Raw genomic sequence first — 22,475 nt, 5'->3', positions numbered from 1 at the left:
CGCTTTCAGCATATGAATCATCTACATCCATATCCTCATTGTCATCATCCCCTCCTATCTGTTCACAGTCGAACATGTTATTGTCATCGCGGATGCTTGTATTTAATATGGTTGAGAACATGCAGACCACTTACATTGCCACTGTAAGACTCATCCAAACTCATATAATTTTCGCCGTCATGTTCGTCTTCATCCAATGACAATGATCCGTCCTCGCTATCGCCATCATCACCGTCATATCCTATTTCAGCCTTAATCTATACACGTTCATATATAATCAAATATCCATTCAAACATCACGTAACATCTTTTCAATTAAAATCCGTTCTTAAATTACTATGCCAGCGCCTCACGTACCTCGTTGCCTTCGTCAGACATGAGGCGGTTGTCGCCGGATACGACCTGCCGGCGGCGGAGGCGTCTGCCCGACCGAGACGGTTGTCGGCGTAGTGCACAGCGCGTACGTTTTTTTCGTCGGCCAGGTACTGCCGGAGATGGTGGCGGCGGCGGCGGCGCGAGAGGAGGCGGGTGAGGCGTCTTGAAGATAGGGTTCGCCGATCGTTTTTTTAATCACTCGTGCGTACGCAGCGGACGCGGGCGGGCGTGCATGCGGGACGTGGGCGCCTACATGCGGACGTGGGCGCGTACGGGCGGCCGTACGGCCGACGACTATTCAGCTGCTGCGTACACAACTTGTCAAAACATCCATGTATGGCCCGAGGAGAAAAGGACATGGCGATACTGAACTATATAGTATAATTTTGTTTTCCTCTACATCTTCTCGAATCCATGTATAGGCACTCTTACGACGACCTTTTCTTGATTAGGTGGATTCAATGTGCACCATCCGCGTGATCAAGTTCATTGGAACGCCGGAGAGTCAGGATGGAATGATCTGTCAATGTGCAGACACGCTAGAGTGCCTGCGCTGCCCATGGAATCACTGAAATAAATTAATTGCCAACTTTTCTACTCCCTCCAATCCATATTAATTGTCACTGATTTTATACAACATTGTATATGCAAAGTATGAATTGGAGATAATACTAAAATAAGACAGAGAAGTTGGCAGATTTAGACTGAAACTTAGCGAAATATTATGTACACACCAGAAGGATTCTTCTTTAGGCATGCAGCAGTTAGGTCGCTCCTGGAACACGACCATCGACAACGACGTCTTCATTAGCTCACGATTTGCTCTGTTCCTGGATGCGTCTGACCAGGGAAAAAGAAATAGAACATCCAAAATTTTCCAGCTTCAGAGTTTAGACTATTCCATTCTCAATCATGAAGCGCAACAAGTTATTACTCCCTTTGTTTTTTTAGTCTGCATATAACTTTTGTCTAAAGTTAAAGTATCTCCATTTTAACTAAACTTATAGAAAAAAATATCAACATTTACAAGGCCAAAGGAATATCTTTAGATTCATTATGGAATGTAGTTTCATATTATGTATATTTGGTATTGTAGATGTTGATATTTCTTTTGTATAATTTGGTCAAAGTTGTTAAATTTGACTCGACACAAATTTTATATGCGGAGTAAAAAAGAACGGAGGGAGTACTAGACGAGGAGGAGTCACGGTGTGCCTGCCTGGGCCGCGTACGAGCGAGTGAGATAGAAGAAAGACTCCCTGCTAGCTACATGGGCCGTGGGCTACCGGCCCCTTATCGATTCCAAGCATAAACCCCTAGAAGCCTCAGGCTCCGGCCATCGTGCTCCAGACAAGCAGCGCCTCCGTCCGCCGCTGCAGCACGCACGCACCAGCACCGCCGCCATGTGCATGACCCTGGAGGAGCAGCAAGAAGATTAAGCTCGATCCGGGGACGGAGGAAGACGATGAGGACTTCGAGGTCTCGTCTCCGTTGTGAGTTGTGACTGTGAGCGCTACGTCCCAATTCCTAAATAATACACCCTATTCTCGCTCGGGTAACAGAACCCTATATATACTTATATACTTATAGTATAAAAAAACAGAACCATATTTCATTTTCTTGCTAGCACCCTAATTTTTTTTATTTGGCTAGCGAATAACTGTTGGCCCGATCGAATCGATCATCACGTAGCGGCGGCCGGCTACTGCATCCTCCTCTCAAATCTCAATGGCGGCGGACACTGCGGTGACCCGATCGCCGGAGCGGTCCAAGGCGACCCGCGCTGACGACGACGTCGACCAGGAGGAGGATAGGGAGGCCAAGAAGATGAAGACGAATCTGGACACGGAGGAAGACGCCGACGATGACGACGAGGAGGAGCTGGAGGTCCCGTCTCCGATCCGCGTGCCCTACATCCCCGACCGGCTAAAAAACCGCTTCGGCATGGCTCATCCGACGATATCCGCCGCCTATCGGCGCGCCGAAACCAAATTTCTTGAAAAACGAGGTTATCTCCCTCTCACTTCCCGTGTCTTGTGTCCGTCTCAGTCTCTCATCATTGCCATCTTGCTCCAGATCGCACGGAGAGGCTGCTGCCCACGCGCCAATACTTCCGAACGGCTTGGCTCGTCCCCGTCCCTGACTCCGGGAGGAAGGCCGTGCTCTCCGCCGCCAGATCCCTCCTCCGCCTCTCCTCCTCTCTCGGTACGTGCCCCACACCTGCTATACATGCTGACTCTATCGCTAAGAATTGGGACAAAACCTTGCTGATACATAGCTGCTTGAATCCCAGGTGGCGAGCCACTGGCGCAGTCCGCCGGTTTTTGGATCGAGTGGGACGAGGGGAGCGGAACCGGCGTTGTTCTGACGACCGCGCATCTGATCCGCGCCAAAAAGCCGTTGCCCAAAGACCACTGGGGACGCAAAGACCGCTACCAGTATCATCCGGATGCTCTAGTGAGTACTAAATACTAATCAAGTAATCATGAGAAAAATGTTGTATGCGAGTGCTTTGTAGTTACTATAACAATCCCGCTTTACTTATGCAATGTTTTGTTTCAGGTTATGGTTCACTTAGTCGACGACACCACTGTGGATGGCCGCCTTCTCTATCACCAGCAGCATTATGACCTGGCAATCTTTAAGGTTGCAGTGGATGGACGCGTTCAATTAACCTCTTTTGGTGACATGGTCAATGTTGGTCAAGAGGCTTTGCGGCTCGGAAGAGAAGAAGATTTCAATCTAAGGATAACGCATGGCAAGGTGGAGCCAGACGACGGACACCATTGCATGTGCTTTTCTCGAGATAAAAAATATGAGGTACAATATACTAAAATATTATTGTGACTTTGTGATATTTCACTCTTTTTCAACTATTTACTGTGAGACAAAAGCCCCGCCAATTATTTACTCAATAAAGCATGTGTACAGGAGGTGGAGACACAAAGAAGTGAGAGTGTGCGGAGGGGAAAGGGCGTGTACATACCTAGGGTAAGCGTGAGGTTTTGCGTTATATGCATCATTTCGCAAGTTTGAGTTATATGTAGGTTTGACCTTCATTTTGTAATTCGTTCACACTATTTTGTTTATTATAAGAACATTTTTATACATACATTTTAGTGTGACGATGGTGGAGAGCCGGTCATTGACTTTGATGGCAAGGTTGTAGGGATGATCAGCGGTTGTAAAAGTGGCTCCTTTGTTCCTTCTTTCATTTTGAATAGGTGCATGGATTTGTGGAGGAATTTCGGGTACACATTCTTCCTCAGTTTTATGACAATTCTTGCTAATGCATTCTTTGTCTTTTTTTGTGCATGTAGTATGTAGTTGGACTACATGTATGACCTCATCAATAGAGATTAAGCATATGTTTTGATAGTTCAAAAATGTGATTGTTGTCATGCTCTATCTTTATAATATTTGATAAGTTTATGTATTCATTTTACAAAATCATGTCTGAGTTACACTAGAACAGAGGTGGAACTTTGAATATGGGCGGTAGGGAACAATGTTGTAATACTATAAGATCTTTTTCACGACAATTGTTTTGTAGGGGAAAAATTGTTGATCATTGAGACGAATTCTGAGTGCTTTACTACTTTTTATATCGTTATTGAGCAAATAAAATTTCATTCAATGTTTCTTTTGTTGACTTAAATAACTCAGTTAATCAAAACAATAATATTTCGATGGCTAGAACTTAATTATGTTATCACTTTGTAGGTGCATCCCTCGGCCCCACCTTGGGTTGCAATTTAAGACCCTCAAGTATCTACATCCCACTCATGCCGAGTACATATGGCACAAGCTAAACATCGATGATGGTCTTGTTGTTCAACATGTATACAATTTTTTGTTTTGCCTATCTTTTGTCTTGCTATTATGTATGGGAGCCTTGGCGCAGCGGTAAAGTTGTTGCCTTGTGACCATGAGGTCACGGGTTTGAGTCCTGAAAATAGCCTCTTGCAGACATGTAAGAAAATGTTGCATACTATAGACCCAAGTGGTCGGACCCTTCCCTGGACCCGCGCAAGCGGGGGCAACATTCACCAGGCTGCCCTTTTTTCACTCCCCTCTCACTCACTGAATTTAAATCCAATGTTTGTTGTTTTTATTCCTCCTCCCAAAGCGGCGCTATTCTTCTGCCGCACCCCAATAAAAAAAGTTTATGCCTCCCCTCCGGTGTTATGTCTCTTGGTAAAATAGAATGAATTGGATTTTTTACCAGTTGCCTCGCGAATAGCACCTACAATTATATTTTCATCATCTATTCTCATACACGTTATCAATTAATTAATTGTTACCAATTACATATTAGGTTTCAATGGGATCTCATGCTGAGAAAGTTGGAATCCGGGTAGGTGATATTATTGGACACATTGGTGGAGAACCCGTTTCGACCACAATTGAGGTATGTATATTATGATCTTATTAGATTTTAAATAAAACCAAGAAACTATTGGACTTCCTATTACCTTTGTTTTTCTTCTTGTAATTTCTATCTTTTTTGTTGCTATTATCAGTTGGAAAACAAGTTGCTAAGCATATCAATGAGCAGTTTTGCTGTAGGAAATGACACTAATGCCAAATTGGGTGTTTCTGTAAGTTTGATTTTGTGTTTAAATTTATGCTTTGCTCAACCAGTGTTGTCCATCTCTTCATATGAAACAATATTTTTCCAAATATTAGCACTAAGAAATAGTCGCACTAACTCTATAGGTGCGTGTATTTCACACGGCCAACTGTCTCTGGAGGAAAAACCATTTGACTGTAAATGTATCTGATCATCAAGAAGTAGTTGAACGAGGTATACATAGCTCTTTTAACAATGTAGTCCCATCTATATTTGATTTGGATTTTCAACTATGAATCTCAAGTTATCTGCACCCAGTTTTTTGTAGATACACTTTTACCTATTGTGCAATCATATTTTACATCCACAAGATGTTTTGAATATCGCACTATAAAAGTACAATGCAGTTCATGATTTTGGAGAAGTCGAATGTACAACATTCATTGTTTTTAGGCCAATGGGTTGCCTTTTTACATGCCAAAGCATCCATGTTTGACTTCTTGTTTGCACTTAACGTTGCTTAGAGGTGCCTTATATTATGTCTGAATGTATATTGAACCATATTTGCATTTCTGCTGTTGACAATCTGAATGGATACACGACCTTCTCTTTGACAATGCTATTTTTTCTTTTGTAGCTTATTATCCTATCACTAATGGAGAACGGTTTTCTATTGTGTCGTCGCCTGACCAAGTTGACTCAGACTCGGACTCAGAATTGAACTCGGATGAGTGACTTTTCTTGCGCTTGCACTGGTTCATGTCTTTCAAGTCTTTTTTTATGCAATAGAAGGGAGAATGTCTAGAAAAAGAAGGACAAGGTTGTTTAGCCAAGTCCTATATTTCAAGGTCTACAAATGCCTAGATTTTTGGAGGATAGTGAGATCACGAGTCTCGGTGCTAAGAGGGGGCTTTTAGAAAGTTTAGGGCAGACCCGCACAACTAATATTATCGTTTTTCTATGAATATTACCGAAAAAGGCTTTCGCCCCGCTTTATATATAAAGCAGAGATCATCAACAACCTAGTACAATACATGCCATCAAAACACTCGCACACACCCAAGGCAGGATACATAGGCGCTGAGCGCAGCAACATCACCCCTAGCACTACAAGAGCCACCGGGGGTCTGAATCGTGAAAACGCCAACACGAAGAGAATAAGCTACATACGACGCACCGTGGGCTCCAAGGCGGTGCCTTTAGGAAGGTTACGACATCGAAGCGCCGCCACCGCCCGACCCAAGGATCAGAGTTTCCCCCGGAGCAACACGGCGGGCGGTGAGAGCTGCGGTGACGCCTTCAAGAAGGGAACGAGCTTCGCCGCTGCCAGTTCGTCCGAAGATAGAGCATGTTTTCACCCCGGCCGATATTCCGTCACCAAACGCTACACCATGGCTACCACGCCGCCCACACGGCCATGGCCACCAGGTAGCACCAAGCCACGGGTTTTGCCCAGGAGCACCGCGACACCACCACCAGGGCCGCTGCCCCCGGCATCCAGGACCTTGACGCCACCTCACCCGCCATCCACCACTACCTCAACCAAAGAGACGAGTGGAAAGGAACCACCTTTTGCACCCCTGAGCTGTCCCCAACGTCAGAGCCAATAGGCGGGCCAAAACTGGCCACCATCGACCCGCCCTGCCGCCGGGCACGAGACGAGCTCGGTCCTACCGTCGGGAGCGAGACAAGTCAGGTCTTGGGCGCAAGACAAGCTTGGTCCTGCTGCCAGGCGCGAGACGAGACCGGTCCAGTTGCCGGGCGCGGGACGAGCTCTGACCCGCAGCCGGGCGCGGGACGAGCTCTGACCCGCAGCCGGGCGTGAGACGGGCGGTGGACGCCGCTGAGATAGGGCCAATCCTCCGATGAAAGTAGCGCCCGAACGACGGGAAGAGGAATCGAAGGTCAACAAGGGTGCTCACCGACAGGCAGACGCCGAAGAGCTCCAGCCGCCGCCGTGAAACGATCCAGACCACCACCATGGGCCACCACCACGCCGTGGCATCCCACATCCATGTCGGGACCACGAGGGGCAGTCCCGAGCCAGCGCCACCACCCTCCCCGCCAACGGCCGCCGCACGCATGGTTAGCCGAAGCCCACACCGCCGCCAACGCCACCACCGGCACGAACCACCACCACCACCACTGCGCCGCCGTCACCACCAACCACTGCAAGGCGGCCGCCCGCGGGCCGCTGACCCCGTCTCGCGCCGTCGGCCGGGATCCCAGCGCTGGATCCGGCCGGCACGCATCCACCCGGCGCCAACCACCACAGCGCGCAGCCGCTCGAGCCCGCCCGCCCGCAGCCCTCCACGCCACCGCCGTGACATCCAGCGCCGCCGCTGCGCCCCGCATAGCGCCACGCGCTGGCCGAGCCAGACCGACCCACGTCGACCTCACCACGTGAGGAGGAGAAGGCTCCCCGTCGCCGCCCACGCCAGGCAGGCTACGCCCGCCGGCGCGCCCGGGCGGCGGCGAGGGAAGAGGAGGAGGAGAGGGGGCCGGCGGCGGGGAGAAGCCTCCTCTGTCGCCCGCGGGAGTGCCCAAGGAGGGTTAGGGCGGGGGACTTCTATGAATATTTAGAGGCACCTCAAAGGACTTCTCTTTTTATTTCCTTATAAATAAGTTGTTGTAGGTACCATTTTTAGAAGGAATAGCACCAAATGTGCATTTATTACTTAGTTTGCGTGTGTTTTCCCTGGTGCGGACGGCCGCTGTTGCATGTGAGTCAACATGGCAAAACAGGATGTACTGTCAGAAAAGAAAACTGGGAGGATGGAAGAGATGAACCTTTCTTTGACACCCAAACACAACGTGAAAAATCATCTGAAAAATGCACTGTGAATCAAAACTAAGCATGTCAAGCTGGTGTTGGGCCTGGACCCATGTGTGTAACTACATAGCATGTTGTGTGGGTCAGCGAGTTACGAGTGTGTGTAGCAGGTGTTTTTTTTAAGGTAACCATGCATTCCACTAAAACAAAGCAAGATTACAGGAGAACACATATACATGGAAATGATGAAACACACGGGAACATGACATCTTGCCTGGAACCATTGCACAACGGAGCCGAGAGAAATACAGACCCAAGGATTCCTAACACAAGCCGGAACCGTCAACCATCTCCAGCCTCCAACACCTTCGACACGCTCGCCGGAGAAAGAGAAGAAAGGCCTCCATCATTGCCATAGCCAGATAGGTACCATCACCAGCAAAGCTTTGTGAACCGAAGACCAAGCCCTCCGCACGCGGCAGGGCACATAACGTTGTGGCATGTTGGCCTGGGGTTGTCCTCATGCCATCCAGACCTCGGATCCGGAACTACCAGTCAACGTCGTCGAGGAAGACCAGCCATCCGCATACCTCTTCACTTGTTCCAGACAGGCCATCCTGTTACGCACACTAACGCCACCACCAAGGGTAGGAACTGCCAGTTACCTCCTGAACAAGGACACCTTGCTCCTCAACAGCGTTGGAGGGAACGCCACATCGACGAGGACGGAGAAGGAGGACACTGAAGGAAATATGCCCTAGAGGCAATAATAAAGATATTGTTTATTTCCTTATATCATGATAAATGTTTATTATTCATGCTAGAATTGTATTAACCGGAAACATAATACATGTGTGAATACATAGACAAACAAAGTGTCACTAGTATGCCTCTACTTGACTAGCTCGTTAATCAAAGATGGTTATGTTTCCTAACCATGGACAAAGAGTTGTCATTTGATTAACGGGATCACATCATTAGTTGAATGATCTGATTGACATGACCCATTCCACTAGCTTAGCACCCGATTGTTTAGTATGTTGCTATTGCTTTCTTCATGACTTATACATGTTCCTATGACTATGAGATTATGTAACTCCCGTGTGCCGGAAGAACACTTTGTGTGCTACCAAACGTCACAACGTAACTGGGTGATTATAAAGGTGCTCTACAGGTGTCTCCAAAGGTACATGTTGGGTTGACGTATTTCGAGATTAGGATTTGTCACTCCGGTCGTCAGAGAGGTATCTCTGGGCCCTCTCGGTAATGCACATCACTTAAGCCTTGCAAGCATTGCAACTAATGAGTTAGTTGCAGGATGATGTATTACGGAACGAGTAAAGAGACTTGCCGGTAACGAGATTGAACTAGGTATTGGATACCGACGATCAAATCTCGGGCAAGTAACATACCGATGAAAAAGGGAACAACGTATGTTGTTATGCGGTCTGACCGATAAAGATCTTCGTAGAATATGTAGGAGCCAATATGGGCATCCAGGTCCCGCTGTTGGTTATTGACCGGAGACGTGTCTCGGTCATGTCTACATTGTTCTCGAACCGTAGGGTCCGCACGCTTAAAGTTACGATGACAGTTTCATTATGAGTTTATGTATTTTGATGTACCGAAGGTTGTTCGGAGTCCCGGATGTGATCACGGACATGTCGAGGAGTCTCGAAATGGTCGAGACATAAAGATTGATATATTGGACGGCTATATTCGGACACCGGAAGTGTTCCGGGGAAGTTTCGGATAAAACCGGAGAACCGGGGGGTTACCGGAACCCCCCGGGGGGTTAATGGGCCTCATGGGCCTAAAGTGGAGAAGAGGAAAGGCAGCCAGGGCAGGCCGCGCGCCCCCTCTCCCCCTAGTCCGAATTGGACAAGGAGGGAGGGGCGGCGCCCCCCCTTTCCTTCCTCTCCTCTCTCCCTTCCTTCCCCTCTCCTACTTGGACAAGGAAAGGGAGGGGAGTCCTACTCCCGGTAGGAGTAGGACTCCTCCTGCGCGCCTCCTACTAGGGCCGGCCGCACCCCCCTTGGCTCCTTTATATACGGCGGCAGGGGGCACCCTAGGACACACAAGTTGATCTTCGTGATCGTTCCTTAGCCGTGTGCGGTGCCCCCCTCCACGATATTACACCTCGATCATATTGTAGCGGTGCTTAGGCGAAGCCCTGCGACGGTTAAACATCAAGATCGTCACCACGCCGTCGTGCTGACGAAACTCCTCCCCGAAAGCTTTGCTGGATCGGAGCCCGGGGTGCGTCATCGAGCTGTACGTGCGTCAAGAACTCGGAGGTGCCGGAGTAACGGTGCTTGGATCGGTTGGACCGGGAAGACGTACGACTACTTCCTCTACGTTGCATCAATGCTTCCGCTTCGGTCTACGAGGGTACATAGACAACACTCTCCCCTCTCGTTGCTATGCATCACCATGATCTTGCGTGTGCGTAGGAAATTTTTTGAAATTACTACGTTCCCCAACAGTGGTATCAGAGCCAGGTTTTATGGTTTGATGTTATATGCACGTGTAGAACACAAGTGAGTTGTGCGCGATATAAGTCATACTGCCTACCAGCATGTCATACTTTGGTTCGGCGGTATTGTTGGATGAAGCGGTCCGGACTGACATTACGCGTACGCATACGCGAGACTGGTTCTACCGCCGTGCTTTGCACACAGGTGGCTGGCGGGTGTCAGTTTCTCCAACTTTAGTTGAACCGAGTGTGGCTACGCCCGGTCTTTGCGAAGGTTAAAACGACATCAACTTGACAAACTATCGTTGTGGTTTTAATGCGTAGGTAAGATTGGTTCTTACTTAAGCCCGTAGCAGCCACGTAAAACTTGCAACAAACAAAGTAGAGGACGTCTAACTTGTTTTTGTAGGACATGTTGTGATGTGATATGGTCAAGACATGATGCTAAATTTTATTGTATGAGATGATCATGTTTTGTAACTGAGTTATCGGCAACTGGCAGGAGCCATATGGTTGTCGCTTTATTTTATGCAATGCAATCGCTCTGTAATGCTTTACTTTATCACTAGGCGGTAGCGATAGTCGTAGAAGCATAAGATTGGCGAGACGACAACGATGCTACGATGGAGATCAAGGTGTCGCGCCGGTGACGATGGTGATCATGACGGTGCTTCGGAGATGGAGATCACAAGCACAAGATGATGATGGCCATATCATATCACTTATATTGATTGCATGTGATGTTTATCTTTTATGCATCTTATCTTGCTTTGATTGACGGTAGCATTATAAGATGATCTCTCACTAAATTATCAAGAAGTGTTCTCCTTGAGTATGCACCGTTGCCAAAGTTCGTCGTGCCCAGACACCACGTGATGATCGGGTGTGATAAGCTCTACGTCCATCTACAACGGGTGCAAGCCAGTTTTGCACACGCAGAATACTCAGGTTAAACTTGACGAGCCTAGCATATGCAGATATGGCCTCGGAACCGGAACACTGAGACCGCAAGGTCGAGCGTGAATCATATAGTAGATATGATATTGATGTTCACTATTGAAAGCTACTCCATTTCACGTGATGATCGGTTATGGTTTAGTTGATTTGGATCACGTGATCACTTAGAAGATTAGAGGGATGTCTTTCTAAGTGGGAGTTCTTTTCTTAAGTAATATGATTAATTGAACTTAAATTTATCATGAACTTAGTACCTGATAGTATCTTGCTTATATATGTTTGATTGTAGATAGATGGCCCATGCTATTGTTCCGTTAAATTTTAATGCGTTCCTTGAGAAAGCAAAGTTGAAAGATGATGGTAGCAATTACACGGACTGTGTCCGTAACTTGAGGATTATCCTCATTGCTGCACAGAAGAATTACGTCCTGGAAGCACTGCTGGGTGCCAGGCCTGCTGCTGGAGCAACACCAGATGTTATGAACGTCTGGCAGAGCAAAGCTGATGACTACTCGATAGTTCAGTGTGCCATGCTTACGGCTTAGAATCGGGACTTCAACGACGTTTTGAACGTCATGGAGCATATGAGATGTTCCAGGAGTTGAAGTTAATATTTCAAGCAAATGTCCGGATTGAGAGATATGAAGGCTCCAATAAGTTCTATAGCTGCAAGATGGAGGAGAACAGTTCTGTCAGTGAGCATATACTCAAAATGTCTGGGTATAATAATCACTTGATTCAGATGGGAGTCAATCTTCCAGATGATTGCGTCATTGACAGAATTCTCCAATCACTGCCACCAAGCTACAAGAGCTTCGTGATGAACTATAATATGCAAGGATGAATAAGACTATTCCTGAGCTCTTCGCAATGCTGAAAGCTGCGGAGGTAGAAATCAAAAAGGAGCATCAAGTGTTGATGGTCAACAAGACCACTAGTTTCAAGAAAAAGGGCAAAGGGAAGAAGGGGAACTTCAAGAAGAACAGCAAGCAAGTTGCTGCTCAAGAGAAGAAACCCAAGTCTGGACCTAAGCCTGAATATTTGCAACTCGAAACAGGGACTACGGATTAAGCGAACACTGGCAAAGGACGAGGTGACGATGCGCGTGGGAAATGGTTCCAAAGTCGATGTGATCGCAGTCGGCACGCTACCGCTACATCTACCTTCGGGATTAGTATTAGACCTAAATAATTGTTATTTGGTGCCAGCTTTGAGCATGAACATTATATCTGGATCTTGTTTGATGCAAGACGGTTATTCATTTAAATCAGAGAATAATGGTTGTTCTATTTATATGAGTAATATCTTTTATGGTCATGCACCCTTAAAGAGTGGTCTATTTCTGATGAATCTCGATAGTAGTGATACACATATTCATAATGTTGAAACCAAAAGATGCAGAATTGATAATGATAGTGCAACTTATTTGTGGCACTGCCGTTTAGGTCATATCGGTGTAAAGCGCATGAAGAAAGTCCATACTGATGGACTTTTGGAACCACTTTATTATGAATCACTTGGTACTTGCGAACCGTGCCTCATGGGCAAGATGACTAAAACACCGTTCTCCGGTACTATGGAGAGAGCAATAGATTTGTTGGAAATCATACATACAGATGTATGTGGTCCAATGAATATTGAGGCTCGTGGCGGATATCGTTATTTTCTTACCTTCACAGATGACTTAAGCAGATATGGTTATATCTACTTAATGAAACATAAGTCTGAAACATTTGAAAAGTTCAAAGAATTTCAGAGTGAAGTTGAAAATCATCGTAACAAGAAAATAAAGTTTCTATGATCTGATCGTGGAGGAGAATATTTGAGTTACGAGCTTGGTGTACATTTGAAACAATACGGAATAGTTTCGCAACTCACGCCACCCGGAACACCACAGCGTAATGGTGTGTCCGAACGTCGTAATCGTACTTTACTAGATATGGTGCTATCTATGATGTCTCTTACTGATTTACGGCTATCGTTTTGGGGTTATGCTTTAGAGACGGCCGCATTCACGTTAAATAGGGCACCATCAAAATCCGTTGAGACGACGCCTTATGAACTATGGTTTGGCAAGAAACCAAAGTTATCGTTTCTTAAAGTTTGGGGCTGCGATGCTTATGTGAAAAAGCTTCAACCTGATAAGCTCGAACCCAAATCGGAGAAATGTGTCTTCATAGGATACCCAAAGGAGACTGTTGGGTACACCTCCTATCACAGATCCGAAGGCAAGACATTCGTTGCTAAGAATGGATCCTTTCTAGAGAAGGAGTTTCTCTCGAAAGAAGTGAGTGGCAGGAAAGTAGAACTTGATGAGGTAACTGTACCTGCTCCCTTGTTGGAAAGTAGTTCATCACAGAAATCGGTTTCTGCGACACCTACACCAATTGGTGAGGAATTTAATGATGATGATCATGAAATTTCAGATCAAGTTACTACTGAGCCTCGTAGGTCAACCAGAGTAAGATCCGCACCAGAGTGGTACGGTAATCCTGTTCTGGAAATCATGCTACTAGATCATGATGAACCTACGAACTATGAAGAAGCGATGGTGAGCCCAGATTCCGCGAAATGGCTTGAAGCCATGAAATCTGAGATGGGATCCATGTATGAAAACAAAGTATGGACTTTGGTTGACTTGCCCGATGATCGGCAAGCAATTGAGAATAAATGGATCTTCAAGAAGAAGACTGACGCTGACGGTAATATTACTGTCTTCAAAGCTCGACTTGTCGCAAAAGGTTTTCGACAAGTTCAAGGGGTTGACTACGATGAGACCTTCTCACCCGTAGCGATGCTTAAGTCTGTCCGAATCATGTTAGCAATTGCCGCATTTTATGATTATGAAATTTGGCAGATGGATGTCAAAACTGCATTCCTAAATGGATTTCTGGAAGAAGAGTTGTATATGATGCAACCGGAAGGTTTTGTCGATCCAAAGGGAGCTCACAAAGTGTGCAAGCTCTAGCAATCCATTTATGGACTGGTGCAAACCTCCCGGAGTTGGAATAAACGCTTTGATAGTGTGATCAAAGCATTTGGTTTTATACAGACTTTCGGAGAAGTCTGTATTTACAAGAAAGTGAGTGGGAGCTCTGTAGCATTTCTGATATTATATGTGGATGACATATTACTGATTGGAAATGATATAGAATTTCTGGATAGCATAAAGGGATACTTGAATAAGAGTTTTTCAATGAAAGACCTCGGTGAAGCTGCTTACATATTAGGAATAAAGATCTATAGAGATAGATCAAGACGCTTAATTGGACTTTCACAAAGCACATACCTTGACAAGATTTTGAAGAAGTTCAAAATGGATCAAGCAAAGAAAGGGTTCTTGCCTGTGTTACAAGGTGTGAAGTTGAGTCAGACTCAATGCCCGACCACTGCAGAAGATAGAGAGAAAATGAAAGATGTTCCCTATGCTTCAGCCATAGGCTCTATCATGTATGCAATGCTGTGTACCAGACCTGATGTGTGCCTTGCTATAAGTTTAGCAGGGAGGTACCAAAGTAATCCAGGAGTGGATCACTGGACAACGGTCAAGAACATCCTGAAATACCTAAAAAGGACTAAGGATATGTTTCTCGTATATGGAGGTGACAAAGAGCTCATCGTAAACGGTTACGTTGATGCAAGCTTTGACACTGATCCGGACGATTCTAAATCGCAAACCGGATACGTGTTTACATTAAACGGTGGAGCTGTCAGTTGGTGCAGTTCTAAACAAAGCGTCGTGGCGGGATCTACATGTGAAGCGGAGTACATAGCTGCTTGGGAAGCAGCAAACGAAGGAGTCTGGATGAAGGAGTTCATATCCGATCTAGGTGTCATACCTAGCGCATCGGGTCCAATGAAAATCTTTTGTGACAATACTAGTGGCAAAGGAATCCAGATTTCACAAAAGAACCAAGCACATCAAGAGACGCTTTAATTCCATCCGGGATCTAGTCAAGGTGGGAGACATAGAGATTGGCAAGATACATACGGATCTGAATGTGGCAGACCCGTTGACTAAGCCTCTTCCACGAGCAAAACATGATCAGCACCAAGGCTCCATGGGTGTTAGAATCATTACTGTGTAATCTAGATTATTGACTCTAGTGCAGGTGGGAGACTGAAGGAAATATGCCCTAGAGGCAATAATAAAGATATTATTTATTTCCTTATATCATGATAAATGTTTATTATTCATGCTAGAATTGTATTAACTGGAAACATAATACATGTGTGAATACATAGACAAACAAAGTGTCACTAGTATGCCTCTACTTGACTAGTTCGTTAATCAAAGATGGTTATGTTTCCTAACCATGGACAAAGAGTTGTCATTTGATTAACGGGATCACATCATTAGTTGAATGATCTGATTGACATGACCCATTCCACTAGCTTAGCACCCAATCGTTTAGTATGTTGCTATTGCTTTCTTCATGACTTATACATGTTCCTATGACTATGAGATTATGTAACTCCCGTGTGCCGGAAGAACACTTTGTGTGCTACCAAACGTCACAATGTAACTGGGTGATTATAAAGGTGCTCTACAGGTGTCTCCAAAGGTACATGTTGGGTTGACGTATTTCGAGATTAGGATTTGTCACTCCGGTCGTCGGAGAGGTATCTCTGGGCCCTCTCGGTAATGCACATCACTTAAGCCTTGCAAGCATTGCAACTAATGAGTTAGTTGCGGGATGATGTATTACGGAACGAGTAAAGAGACTTGCCGGTAACGAGATTGAACTAGGTATTGGATACCGACGATCGAAACTCGGGCAAGTAACATACCGATGACAAAGGGAACAACGTATGTTGTTATGCGGTCTGACCGATAAAGATCTTCGTAGAATATGTAGGAGCCAATATGGGCATCCAGGTCCCGCTGTTGGTTATTGACCGGAGACGTGTCTCGGTCATGTCTACATTGTTCTTGAACCGTAGGGTCCGCACTCTTAAAGTTACGATGACAGTTTCATTATGAGTTTATGTATTTTGATGTACCGAAGGTTGTTCGGAGTCCCGGATGTGATCACGGACATGATGAGGAGTCTTGAAATGGTCGAGACATAAAGATTGATATATTGGACGGCTATATTCGGACACCGGAAGTGTTCCGGGGAAGTTTCGGATAAAACCGGAGAACCGGGGGGTTACCGGAATCCCCCGGGGGGTTAATGGGCCTCATGGGCCTAAAGTGGAGAAGAGGAAAGGCAGCCAGGGCAGGCCGTGGGCCCCCTCTCCCCCTAGTCCGAATTGGACAAGGAGGGAGGGGCGGCGCCCCCCTTTCCTTCCTCTCCTCTCTCCCTTCCTTCCCCCTCTCCTACTTGGACAAGGAAAGGGAGGGGAGTCCTACTCCCGGTAGGAGTAGGACTCCTCCTGCGCGCCTCCTACTAGGGCCGGCCGCACCCCCCTTGGCTCCTTTATATACGGGGGCAGGGGGCACCCTAGGACACACAAGTTGATCTTCGTGATCGTTCCTTAGCCGTGTGCGGTGCCCCCCTCCACGATATTACACCTCGATCATATTGTAGCGGTGCTTAGGCGAAGCCCTGCGACGGTTAAACATCAAGATCGTCACCACGCCGTCGTGCTGACGAAACTCCTCCCCGAAAGCTTTGCTGGATCGGAGCCCGGGGTGCGTCATCGAGCTGTACGTGCGTCAAGAACTCGGAGGTGCCGGAGTAACGGTGCTTGGATTGGTTGGACCGGGAAGACGTACGACTACTTCCTCTACGTTGCGTCAACGCTTCCGCTTCGGTCTACGAGGGTACGTAGACAACACTCTCCCCTCTCGTTGCTATGCATCACCATGATCTTGCGTGTGCGTAGGAATTTTTTTGAAATTACTACGTTCCCCAACAGACACAAACATACGGTGAAGACGTCGCTGCCATCATCTAGCTGACGTTAACAAGAGAAAGATAATCCCGTCGATCTGAAGGAACGACCAGCAAACAAGGCAAACAGCTCCGAGACACCACCGTATAGGACGTCGTCGGTGTGGGAATGGAGACGATGTTGACTTATTACCGAAAAAGGCTTTCACCCCACTTTATAGATAAAGCCAACTGCCAGAGCCACACAGAATACAAAGGTTCACGCCACACACACACAGGTAGCAAACAAGAGAGACAACAAGTGTTGAGATTCTGCTTAGGGCACAACTCAACAAGCCCAAAAAGAAGAACACAAAAGCAAGGGAGGAGGGGGGCGGGGCAACACATCCCGGCTCCTAATCCGGCTCGGGAGGAGGTGGCGGAAGCGGCGGTGACAAGCAGACTACCATCGAGTGAAGGTCGGCGATGAAGGCAGAGATGGCGTCACAGTCCCGGGGGCGGCTAAGCGGCCGCCGAAGCTGCAAGTAACCAGACAGTTTGAAGAGAGCGTCAGTAGCACGTTGAAGCGGAATGCGCTGAATCACAAGCTTATTGTAGATCATCCAGAGGGTCCAGGCGAGGACCCCAATCTCCAACCACTTAATGTGGTGGGTACGTGGGGGGGAGGCCTGGAGTTCAGCGAATATGTCGGGGAAATTGTTGTACCTCCAGATAAATTGGGTGGACACACAGGAGAAGAAGATGTGATTCGAGTCTTCTGGGACGGCACAGAGCGGGCAAAGACCGTTACCAGGACCATTGCGCTTCCGGACCTCCACCCTAGACGGGGTCCGACTGCGAATCCATTGCCACATGAAGATCCGGATCTTCAGAGGTAGGCGTGAAGGAAATATGCCCTAGACGCAATAATAAAGTTGTTATTTATACTTCCTTATATCATGAAAAATGTTTATTATTCATGCTAGAAATGTATTAACCGGAAACATGATACATGTGTGGATACATAAACAAACAGAGTGTCACTAGTATGCCTCTACTTGACTAGCTCGTTGATCAAAGATGGTTAAGTTTACTAGCCATAGACATGTGTTGTCATTTGATGAACGGGATCACATCATTAGAGAATGATGTGATGGACAAGACCCATCCGTTAGCTTAGCATTAATGATCATTTAGTTTTATTGCTATTGCTTTCATCATGAGTTATACATGTTCCTCTGACTATGAGATTATGCAACTCCCGAATACCGGAGGAACACCTTGTGTACTATCAAATGTCACAACGTAACTGGGTGATTATAAAGATGCTCTACAGGTGTCTCCAATGGTGTTTGTTGTGTTCGCATATCGAGATTAGGATTTGTCACTCCGTGTATCGGAGAGGTATCTCTGGGCCCTCTCGGTAATGCTCATCATTATAAGCCTTGCAAGCAATGTGACTAATGAGTTAGTTGTGTGATGATGCATTACGGAATGAGTAAAGAGATTTGCTGATAACAAGATTGAACTAGGTATGGTGATACCGACGATCGAATCTCGGACAAGTAACATACTGATGACAAAGGAAACAACGTATGTTGTTATGCGGTTTGACCGATAAAGATCTTCGTAGAATATAGATGCCAATATGAGCATCCAAGTTCCGCTATTGGTTATTGACCGGAGATGTGTCTCGTTCATGTCTACATAGTTCTCGAACTCGTAGGGTTCGCACGCTTAACGTTCGATGACGATTTGTATCATGAGTTATGTGATGTGATGACCGAAGTTTGTTTGGAGTCCCGGATGAGATCACGGACATGATGAGGAGTCTCGAAATGGTCGAGACGTAAAGATCGATATATTGGAAGGCTATATTCGGACATCGGAAATGTTTTGAGTAGTTTGCGTATTTTTCGGAGTACCGCAGAGTTACGGGAATTCGCCGGGGGAAGTAGCGGGCCTTAATGGGCCATATGGGAAAGGAGAAAGGGGCCTCAAGGGGTGGCCGCGCACCCCCCCCCCCATGGAAAGTCCGAATTGGACTAGGGAGGGGGCGGCGCCCCCCACTCTTTCCTTCTCCCTCTCCTACTCCTTCCCTCTCTCCCGTCTTGAAAAAGGAAGGGGACTCCAACTAGGATTGGGAATCCTAGTTGGACTCCCCCTATAGGCGCGCCCCTCCTAGGCCGGCCTCCTCTTCCCCCCTCCTTTATATACGTGGCCAGGGGCACCCCATAGTCAACACAAGTTGATTTCTTAGCCGTGTGCGGTGCCCCCCTCCACAGATTTCCATCTCGGTCATATTGTCGTAGTGCTTAGGCGAAGTCATGCGTTGGTAACTTCATCATCACCGTCAACACGCCATCGTGCTGACGAAACTCTCCCTCGGACTCAACTGGATCAAGAGTACGAGGGACGTCATCGAGCTGAACATGTGCAGATCGCGGAGGTCTCGTGTGTTCGGTACTTGATCGGTTGGATCACGAAGATGTTCGACTACATCAACCGTGTTTCTTAACGCTTCCGCTTTCGGTCTACGAGGGTGCGTGGACACACTCTCCCCGCTCGTTGCTATGCTTCTTCTAAATAGATCTTGCGTGATTGTAGGAAATTTTTGAAATACTACGTTCCCCAAGAAGGCGAATGGACCACACCGTCGTAAGGGGAAGGGGGCGGAGGAGGGAGCAATGGCCCGGTAGAGGGACTTGGTGGAGAATTGGCCCGACGGCTCCACATGCCATCGAACATGATCCGGGCCCGCTTCTAGATTTGATTCGTGGAGTGTAATGCAGTCAAGCAACTCATGCCAGGCGGTTGAATCCGGAGGCCCAAACGGCCTTTGGAAGGCGAGGTGCCCTAAGTCAATAAGGGCCCTCCCGACGGAGATCTAGGGATCAACAACGATGGAGAAGAGGTTGGGGAAGCGCGCGGCGAGGGGGTGTCTCCAGCCCAACGGTCAAACTAGAACAGGGTCGCAACCCCAAAGCCAACTGAGATGGAGGTCCCAATGCGAAGAACCGGGAGCAGCTGGATGACCGACTGCCAGAACTGGGAGCCGCCAGACCGCTGACAGAAGGCAAGAGGCTGCCCACGCAGGTATTTGCTCCGGATGATGTCAAGCTAGAGACCACCTTGCCCTTGCGCAATACGCCAAAGCTAGTGGGATAGAAGGGTGATGTTCATGCGCTTAGAGCACATGATCCCAAGGCCTCCTTGCTCCTGAGGCTTGCAAATGTCTGGCCAGCTAACCATATGGTATCTATGTTTATTGTTGTCACCCGCCCAGAAGAATCGTGCCTGGACTTTAGCGATCTCATGGTGCAAAGTCTTGTGCAGGCTGTAGAAGCTCATGAGGAACATGAGGAGGCTGGAGAGGGAAGAGTTGATGAGAATCGTCCGGGCCGCCTTAGACAGCCACCGACCCTGTCAAGGCTCAATGCGCAGCTGCAGTTTGGCCACGGTTGGCTGCAAGTCTGCAACGAAGAGCCGAGAGTCACTAATAGGAGTCCCCAAATAGGTCGTGGGGAAGGAACCCAAATGGTAGTTAAGCCGGTTGGCGATGCTCCGGCATTCGTCCCGTGAGTAGCCCATCACCATCACATCACTCTTGTCGAAGTTGACTTTAATACCTGACATCTGTTGGAAGCAGAGGAGGAGGAACATCAGATTGGAGATGTCCGCATCCGAGCCTTCCACCATAATAATGGTGTCATCGGCGTACTGGAGGAGGGAGATCCCAACACCGTCGGCCAGGTGGGGAGTGATCCCATGAATATGGCATGCCGCCTTCACCTTGTCCAGGATGGCGGCAAGTGCGTCCACCACCTTGTTGAACAAAAACGGGGAGAAAGGGTCGCCTTGTCTAACCCCATAGAGAGTGGGGAAGTAGGGCCCAATCTCCCCATTGATGTTAACGGCAGTGCGACCACAGGAGACCATCTGCATCACGCTGGTGACCCAACGGTTGTCGAAGCCCTTTCGGAGCAAAACCTCCCGAAGGAAAGTCCAGCTGACTATATCGTAGGCCTTATGGAAATCAATCTTCAAGAAGACTGCCTTGAGGTGTTTAGCGCGGACCTCATGGAGGGCTTCGTGGAGGACGAGAACCCCGTCAAGGTTATAGCGGGCTTGGATGAAGGCCGATTGATTGGGGTGGGTGATGCGATTCGCAAGCAGGGTCACCCTATTGGGGTACCCTTTCGCCAGGATACAGAAGATCACGTTTATCACCGTGATCGAATGAAACTGCCGGATGTCGGACGCCCCAGGCACTTTCGGGATGAGCGAGATGATCCCGAAATTGGGGCAGCCGAGGTCAATGGATCCCACAAAGAACTCGTCGAAGATGGCCATGACCTCGGGTTTGATCACATTCCAGAAAGTCTGAAAGAATTACACCGGAAAGACCGTCGGGGCCTAGAGCCGAAGCCGGGTTCATGCCCCTAATGGCCTCCCCCCTCCCAGACCTCGCCCTCGGTGAACGGAGTGGTCAGGGCCGCATTTTCAACAGGGGAGACCTGCTGAGGGCCGGTCCAGTAGTCAGGCGCAAGCAAAAGGCCACCCCGAGGGGGGGATGAGAAGAGGTTTTTGTAGAAACCGTCTACATGAGCTCATATGTCGCTAGGGGACTGCAAGAGAGTCGCGCCATCCCAAAGATTCTCCTATGCATCACTCCCAACACCCCAATGACGCTGCAGAACAACCTCCCATAATAGTATTTACAGGTCCGAAGAGAACCAGGACCCCCCCCCCCCTCGTCGTCAAAGCGAAGGACGGAGAAGGTAGAGAACCGTGGCCGTGGCCTTTCCAGTGCAAACCGTGAAAACTTCCTCTCACTAATTGCCTGTTCGTGGGAGAGAGGGGAGCGGGGAAAATAGACATGGCACAACTGATTTTGTTGCAGGTGTTTCATTCAGTGGAGGCTTCAAGGTATGCTGTGTAGTCATATGATTACACAAGATATTTTCTCAAGCCTCCGTACCATATAAAAGTAGAAATCAAGCAAAAGAAAATTGCATATTAATTTGAACTTCGGGCTTGAGACGGCTCTATTGGGGGGGGGGGGGGGGGGGGGGGGGGGGGGGGGGGGGGGGGGGGGGGGGGGGGGGGGGGTGGCTTATCGGTGACGAACCCGGTGGCCTCTTCTGATAGAGCAAGCTTGCCACCCATTGCTCTCACTCACGTCGAGCACCGTAACGATGTTGAATGGTGCCATGTGATTGATGGCATTGGCGGATAACCTTGTGCATCAACATGACGAAGTTGTTGCGTCGTGTTGTGGTCGGAGCAGTCACTACCCATCGAGTGAGTGTGCCAGAGGCTTTTTTTGCCGGCTCGTCGTCTTTAAATCATGCAGCTCCCCGTGTCTGCCAAGACGACCGATCCATTTCAGACAGTGGTGGCAACAAAAAAAAAGCTTGGTAAGAAGACAAGGAAGGGGCTTACCATTCATGGCCAGAGTGAGCGACCCCTCCATTGTGCGGGCAGGAGGCTCAGGTTTGG

At 47.8% G+C, this 22,475-nt stretch overlaps 1 protein-coding gene across 1 annotated transcript; it reads left to right on the top strand.

Annotated features, from left to right (window-relative positions):
* The first annotated feature begins 607 nt into the window (after positions 1-607).
* On the top strand, positions 608-5,683 carry LOC125527298. Its single transcript, XM_048691828.1, has 12 exons — positions 608-709; positions 2,068-2,383; positions 2,452-2,580; positions 2,669-2,832; positions 2,938-3,195; positions 3,307-3,366; positions 3,496-3,626; positions 4,099-4,216; positions 4,694-4,786; positions 4,899-4,976; positions 5,095-5,182; positions 5,586-5,683. The coding sequence occupies exons 1-12, from the start codon at positions 608-610 to the stop codon at positions 5,681-5,683; spliced, it is 1,635 nt and encodes a 544-aa protein (XP_048547785.1).
* The last annotated feature ends 16,792 nt before the right edge of the window (positions 5,684-22,475 follow it).

This window comes from Triticum urartu, unplaced genomic scaffold (assembly GCF_003073215.2).
Source record: "Triticum urartu cultivar G1812 unplaced genomic scaffold, Tu2.1 TuUngrouped_contig_352, whole genome shotgun sequence".
NCBI lineage: Eukaryota > Viridiplantae > Streptophyta > Magnoliopsida > Poales > Poaceae > Triticum > Triticum urartu.
The sequence above is the reverse complement of the archived record's forward strand: the minus strand, read 5'-3'. Positions and strand labels throughout refer to the sequence as shown.

Coding starts and splice junctions, on each gene's coding strand:
- LOC125527298 (XM_048691828.1), top strand. CDS start 608: ATGCGGGACGTGGGCGCCTACATGCGGACGTGGGCGCGTACGGGCGGC. Junction 710..2,067: donor CAACTTGTCAAAACATCCAT/GTATGGCCCGAG, acceptor ATCATCACGTAG/CGGCGGCCGGCTACTGCATC. Junction 3,367..3,495: donor AGGGCGTGTACATACCTAGG/GTAAGCGTGAGG, acceptor CATACATTTTAG/TGTGACGATGGTGGAGAGCC.